Source organism: Musa acuminata, chromosome BXJ3-6 (assembly GCF_036884655.1).
Source record: "Musa acuminata AAA Group cultivar baxijiao chromosome BXJ3-6, Cavendish_Baxijiao_AAA, whole genome shotgun sequence".
NCBI lineage: Eukaryota > Viridiplantae > Streptophyta > Magnoliopsida > Zingiberales > Musaceae > Musa > Musa acuminata.
Window position 1 is genome coordinate 32,422,895 of NC_088354.1, and position 6,723 is coordinate 32,429,617.

Genomic DNA, 6,723 nt, shown 5'->3' on the forward strand with positions numbered 1-6,723 from the left:
AAGCAAGTCAACTCAGTCAACCCTTTCTTTTATTGACGTTGACTCCAAGTCTATTTTTTCTTCTTGTGCTGCCAGATGAAACCTAATTCGGAGCAGTTTGGAAACATTGACAGAAAACTGTTCTTTAACCAATTTAGAACCCACCATATCCTCCCTCAGTCATTACCTGTTCATCTACTCTTCATCAGAATTGCCTATCTTCAAAATAAGATTATAGTCACAATGCTGGATTTTAAGGGCATCATTAGCTCATAGGCTCAGGTATGAAATCTCCTGGAAAATCTGCAATTCAAACTTCCAGTCAAACAATTCGACACTAGATAGTCAGCAAAAGATTTAGGCCCAATGAGCAATCAGAATTAATGTTCTATTCCAATTTCAGGGCATCTTTGCTATTACTGACACCTGCAGGCAGCTCAATGTCCATTGAGCTTCCACTACTATTACAGATCAAATTAATACCAACTGTAGAGATACTAGCAAACAGAACACCAATAAAGGATACATTCATCTTTTATTAAATAGCAGGTATGGAAATTCAAATGTAAAACCAGGAAGGCACACTAAATTCGAGGTTTCTTACAACAAAGGTAAGAGAAGGGAGAAATCATTGTTTACATGGAAACTAGTTGATGGAACCACCACTCTCGCCTTAAATCAGACCATATGGTGATTATATCCTTCCTTTTTCTTCTGATTCCCTCTCAGAAGCAAGCATCCAGAAGGCAGCAGCAGCAAAGAGCAGCCAAGCTGCAAAACCAGAAAAAGAGTAACACAAATAAACAATTTATCACAGAAAGCAGCTCAAAGCTGCTTGTTATCAGATATGACTCTCTAATATAAAATGCAGATTTTGTTCTCAGAAGATATTTGACCCAGTGCCCACTAAAATATTTTTGCATTTGCATCGAATTGGTTCACCACCAATCTCCATGAATTTCTAAACCGGATGCCAGAAATTAGAATTTCTCCACCAGTTATCTACTAGAGATCAATCATTACGTGTGACAGATCATGACAGCATAAACCTAGATAACCACCTGTGAAAATAAAACTTCGTATATTTGTCTTAGCATCACAACAACATTGCTTCTTTGCAATCTGGGACACCACAAATTAATTAGCAGAAACGTTTTCTCCCTTGGAAGAGTGATGATAACAAAGAAAAGAAATGTAAAATAGAGGTAGAAACTTTTGATACTTCAATAATCTTTTTAAGAAGTAAATATCATGGCATAAGTTCCTAATTTAATTATAGCAAGAAATTGAATGCCTAAATAACTTCTCAAACAAGTAAATATCATCTCAGATATTCTTAATTAGCAAGGATTAAAAGTGTTTCGAATCCGTATGTCCTGATTGGTAACAGTGAATGAGTATACATACATATATGTGCAATGAATGATAACTGCAAATATGGGAAAGTAAACGTCTTTAGCACGTCATAGGCTTGAACGTGGTTGGCACGTCGTTTACAGGTCGCAACGCCCAGCTGCGCACGATAACCCAGGACACGATATCGTGCACCGACGACCGGGCACGGCCGCGACGAGGCGGATCCGGCACCACGAGCCGCGGATCCCGTCACCCGGCGCCTCCAAGTTGGACCAACACGCCAGATCCGACCAGGGAGAGATGGGAAAAGGGTACAAGGACAGAAGAAGGTAGGTAGGGAGGGAGAGAAGGTTCAGGTTTCATTACCATCCTTCGACGAAGGAAGGGCCGCTGCTCTGCTGCCGGGGCGGCGGCTGCTGAGCGTAGGGCGGAGGGTATCCCTGCTGCGGATACCCCGCCGGCGGATACCCCTGCGGTGGGTAGCCCTGCTGCGGGTAGCCCTGCTGCGGGTACCCAGGCGGCGGATAGGCGTCCTTAGCGTACCCCTCCGGCGGATAACCTGATCACCACCAACAATCCGACCCGAACAATGAAAAAGATCAACATCACCATCATCATCAGGATCAATTCTCCACCTCAACCCGAGATCGTGCATCAGATTCAAGATGGAAGATACCTTGGGGAGGAGGGACGCCGACGGGTGGCTGCTGGTTGTAGTAGCTCATCCTCCTCGCTCGTTCTTTCCGAATCGGCGGCCGCGAGAGAGAGGAAGATTTTTCGCTCCGAGGGAGGAGGGATGGTGTACTATATTAATGACGCTTTTACATATCTACCCCTATCAAAATCTAATATGACCTGTTTACCCTTTTATATGTTAACATCTCTTTAAGATTTAAATAACTAAGTTTTTCCTTTTTTCGCTTTATGAAAAATACGTATACTAATTTAAATTAAAGGGGTAAATAGGGAAATTAATAGCTAACGATAAGCACGGAAGCTTCGGCCTCGGCGTTTTTAAATGTGACTCGGAGGTCAGGCGCAAGAGGAATGATGATCAAACCGTAATGGACGGCTGGGGCGCGATGATTGGATCGAGATGCGACGATCGGGACCCTCCAAGTCAAAGTCATAACAGATGGGTGGACGGTAGACGCGTTCCAAGTGGGGACGGGCGGTTGGAGCCACGTTGGGGTTGTTGGGTGGGGCCACGTTTTGTCACTATCCATACCGGCACAATTTCGAAACAAGAAAAATTCGTTGCAAATATGTTTTTCCTTTTCTTCAAACTGCAATTACTGAAATCAAAGTTAATAAAATGAGCCAACAGTCCATTTCTTCAAAATTAAAACTTTAATAAAGTGTCTAAAAAAACCAAAATACATTCAAATGCAATTCAAATTTTATAGATAATTATGTTATTTTAACTTTGTCACGTTCATGTGATGCGTGTGTGCTTGTGACAGAGACGAGTTCGTTAGGCTCAAAAATAATTTAAATATTTTTGATGAGATAAGTATAAATTTTTTCTATAATTTATTATGACAGAATGGTAGTCGGTTGGTTTGTTTACTTGATATCTTGAAAGCTAAATTAAGTGGATTAAATTAATAAATCAATTATCGCATCAAACTCTATCATAATAAATAATATCATTATTCAGTACATTATCATATTTATCATTAATAAGGAATAAGATAGGATTTACCCATTTATATTCTACCACAATATCGAATTATGTTAATGATTTATGTTGATCCATTTAAAAGCTTAGGCAAATAGATAAATATATGATTTTATTCATTTATATTCCTAATAATTTATCATATACTTAGGCTCTAGATTTATATTCCTAATAATTCATCTTTCTTTTATGTCACACATAAAGATATTTTCAATCAAGATTTTAGACAACTGAAATCTGGCTAGACCCAGTGCAGAGGTCACTAGTATATTGGGTTGGGTTGGCCTGTTGGGTTCAGGTCGGGTTTGCTAGACCTATGTATGTCCATTTGGATGGAGCAGCTCAAATTATATTGCAGAATCACTACTAGATGTTGGAGGTCAGTAGAAGATGGCAGCTACTTCCAAACATTGATATAGGACAGTGTCTGTTGTTGGGGGTTTATTTCATTGTAGGTGATACCTTTCCAGCATGGGATACTCGAATGGAAGTCCTCTTTTGCTTGTAAGGTTTCTCAGTGATGGGTGGGTCCCTTTGATGGTAGGTAAGCCTTGTCACCCAATAGGAGGAGTAATTACCTCCTTAAAGTATAATTGAGCCAATTGGCCTTACTGAAAAGGTTATTATTAATTGGTTACATGCTAGTATTTGTCCGTGAGAAGAATCCAAAGACCATCATCATTGATCCATTGAATCCCCTTATCTTTATTTAAATAAATAAGATATCAAATAGTTAATGTATTTATTTTTTATTATTCACAGGCTCAAATATATCCGTTTGTTTTTGTTGCGGAGGAAGAAAAAATAAATTAAAAACAAAATCTGGGATCAATCAAAAGCATACTTTAAAAAATTAATATAAGATTACGATAAATTTTAATATTTATTAAAAAAAATTAAAATTTTCATCATGTAAAATCAATAATAAGACTAAGTTATCCACACTCAAACATAAACTTTTTTACATACTCTAACATGATTCATAAATCCCTACCTATACCGAAAATCAAATTCTTCACTATGTAAAATTAATAAAAAGATCTTAGTTATCTCCACTTAGGCATAAATTTTTTTATACATCTTTTCATATAAATCATCGAAGAATTTATACCTTTTTCTCTCAACCTCTCTAGATATCTTAGGGAGAAACTCAAAAGCACCAAAAATATTTCTCACATCTTTCTCTCCTCTCGTCAAAATCTAAAGATATTTGAGAAATTTATAAAAGATCCAAACCTTAATTACTTGACATCTTTTTTTCCATTAGAATTTCTTATTCTATTAGGACAATTATTCTACAAAATTTAAAATATTTTATTAATTTTAATTTTTTTTGAATTCTATTAGTTAAAACCACATGTAATAAGGAACTCTATTGATATAATCGAGACAAATAGACTCAAAATTCAATAGAAGCAGCTCATATACGAAAATGAGGTTTCAAATAGATATCTTTATTATTTTATGAATAAAATAAGTAAATAGATAGATTTCTATGTCAATTACATTATTTTTTTATCAGGCTTATAATGCTTTTTAAAATATTATAAGCCTACTCAAATATGTTGTAATTTAGAAATTAAACTGATTTAGTTTATCGATTGATCCATAAGGTATAATCCGCACTACTCTGATGGTGAATAATCTTAAAATCATGACAAAAAGATAATTCCATTAAGAAGATATAGAAAAGATACCTCTTCGGTATTTTCAAAAGTGTTTTTTTAATTATTTTTAAATTCTTTAATAATATTTTTCTTAGTACCTAAAATGCACTTGATTTTCCCTTTATTTTCCTATGTGCTGATCATACGATGTGCAGATCAAGTTAAATATTTATATATTATGTTATAATATTTTCATCAATTCCAAAAAGACACCATGACACAATATAACGTAGTATTTTGCACTATGTTATAATATTTTTTAATAATATCAAAAAAATATAAAATAGTGTAAAAACACAAAAGTTGCAATGATTTCTTAGTATTGTTGAAAATACTAAAAATATTATAACTAGATCAATTTAACTTATGAATTAGTCCATATAAAAAAAGATTGAAAAACAGGATAGATATCGAGGATATTTGGGTAAAAAAAAGGTTTAAGAAAGACCGATACCTTTTTCTCGAAAATTAACTTTTAAAAAAAATTTATAATTTCTTTTTCGAGAATTCGCCCATTTAATTTCAAAAAATAAATAATAAATTTCCCTCGAAGGTTTTCCTCCAAAAGCTGCATCGTGGAGCGTTTATACCGACGACGTCAACGCATACAGACACAGCTGGAAGAAAGGGGCTCTCATGGTCAAAATCAAGTCATCTATCTCAGTGTCAGGTGTTCGAGTTAAATGCCTCTTCCTTTTCGGAGCAGGCCATGAGCTCTTTCCCTTTCACTTCAACCAGGGGAGATGGACCACGACCTTTCCACCTCCCATTCCAGCTCTAATGATCTCCCCTCCAGGAAAATGACAAGCATAAAGGTGCTGCTGCAGTGACGGAGACATCCCTCACCCATCCTTCTCTGGTGGCCAAACTCTGATGAACCTATTCTGTCATATCATTTAATGCCAACGCCACTTGACTTGCCATTTTTTTTTTTGGTTTGCGGACAATACAAGAAAATAGATCACATGTTCTTCTTCCACACCCAATACCTCGCGATGATCATCATCATCAATCGAAAACAGAAACTATTTGTGTATATACTTACTCGGACTTAGAGCTAGGATTGATGTGCGAGGATGAGTACTTCAGCTAATTGCGACCTCGGCTATGCTCTTCAAGGTTGGCTTCCACTGCCCATGGCGTGCTATCTTTGCTTTGGTGCTCCCGACAGCCGCATCCTGCAACTCGGCGTCCACAAGTGCCTCCGCTTCCTGTTCCTATGACAAACGAGAACATCGAGGAACATATAAGACTTAATTCCTTTCATATGTATCCGGTCGATCGCCGTAGATGAATTACAACAAGAAGATACTGCAGAAATCCACATACCGTCGCCGGTGGAGTCTCCGACTCGAGTTCAATGCCACCGTCACCACCACGACCACTACCTGGCTGGCCCGAGGCAGCGAAGGCAATGGAGGCGCCCCCGTCGCCGCCTCTTTCGCATCTGGGCCGGTGCTTTTCTTTCTGTTTGACAAGCAGACGGCCCAACTTCACGTGCTTCTTCGACGCGAACTCCCTCACCACCTCTGCACACGCCTCCGACGCTCACAACCAAGAGCAAGGAAACGGAGGAAAGGGAAGTAGGACTTTAGCGACTTGCCTTCGAAGCTGACGAGGCGGTAGACGCGGCCGATGTGGAGAGTATCGTCGGGGCGAAGCAGCTTAAGGTGCTTCAGGGGAGCGTCGCCACCGCGGGCGGTGGCGGAGGTGGCGTAGGGGGGAGCGGTGACCACGATGACCGCGGCGACGTAGTGGCCGGGGTTGGAAGCCATGACTTGGCTCGCGCTCAAGGACCAGTACGCCCTCTCCACCCTTCCTCCCGGGTGTTGGATCACCACCGTCGTCGCCTCCGCCGCTTGGCAATTCCCCATCTCTCTCTCTCTCTCTCTCTCTGGTGGGTTAATTCTCTGTGCGTGTTATGTAGTGCTTGGACAAGTGTCGAACAGTATGGCGACTTAATATATATGAAGGAAAGACTTGGTCTTGGGTCGCACTCAGGTGATCAGTGGTGGATCACTGCACGTATATGCTTCGACA

The 6,723-nt window shown here is 39.1% G+C and overlaps 2 protein-coding genes across 3 annotated transcripts; both read right to left on the bottom strand.

Annotated features, from left to right (window-relative positions):
• Positions 1–486: 486 nt before the first annotated feature.
• LOC103989016 (cysteine-rich and transmembrane domain-containing protein WIH2) lies at positions 487–2,169 on the bottom strand. The gene is made up of 3 exons (XM_009407744.3): positions 2,012–2,169; positions 1,702–1,894; positions 487–750 (listed from the first exon to the last, which is right to left on the bottom strand). The coding sequence occupies exons 1-3, from the start codon at positions 2,058–2,060 to the stop codon at positions 705–707; spliced, it is 288 nt and encodes a 95-aa protein (XP_009406019.2). The 5' UTR covers positions 2,061–2,169; the 3' UTR covers positions 487–704.
• Positions 2,170–5,252: 3,083 nt separating this feature from the next.
• Positions 5,253–6,723, bottom strand: LOC103989017 (uncharacterized). Of its 2 annotated transcripts, none has more exons than XM_018827522.2 (3): positions 6,287–6,723; positions 6,013–6,212; positions 5,253–5,894 (listed from the first exon to the last, which is right to left on the bottom strand). In XM_018827522.2, the coding sequence occupies exons 1-3, from the start codon at positions 6,555–6,557 to the stop codon at positions 5,769–5,771; spliced, it is 597 nt and encodes a 198-aa protein (XP_018683067.2). In that variant the 5' UTR covers positions 6,558–6,723; the 3' UTR covers positions 5,253–5,768. The 2 variants fall into 2 exon arrangements, with proteins under 2 accessions (XP_018683067.2, XP_009406020.2); XM_009407745.3 differs by having other exon boundaries at positions 5,253–5,900; positions 6,287–6,716.

Excerpts from the sequence above, each read along its gene's own strand:
- LOC103989016 (XM_009407744.3), bottom strand. The coding sequence starts at position 2,060 with ATGAGCTACTACAACCAGCAGCCACCCGTCGGCGTCCCTCCTCCCCAA. Across the intron at positions 1,895-2,011 it reads CGGCGTCCCTCCTCCCCAAG|GTTATCCGCCGGAGGGGTAC; the intron begins GTATCTTCCATC and ends GGTGGTGATCAG. Across the intron at positions 751-1,701 it reads CCTTCCTTCGTCGAAGGATG|CTTGGCTGCTCTTTGCTGCT; the intron begins GTAATGAAACCT and ends CTGGTTTTGCAG.
- LOC103989017 (XM_009407745.3), bottom strand. The coding sequence starts at position 6,557 with ATGGGGAATTGCCAAGCGGCGGAGGCGACGACGGTGGTGATCCAACAC. Across the intron at positions 6,213-6,286 it reads CCGCCTCGTCAGCTTCGAAG|AGGTGGTGAGGGAGTTCGCG; the intron begins GCAAGTCGCTAA and ends AGGCGTGTGCAG. Across the intron at positions 5,901-6,012 it reads CGGAGACTCCACCGGCGACG|GAACAGGAAGCGGAGGCACT; the intron begins GTATGTGGATTT and ends CGTTTGTCATAG.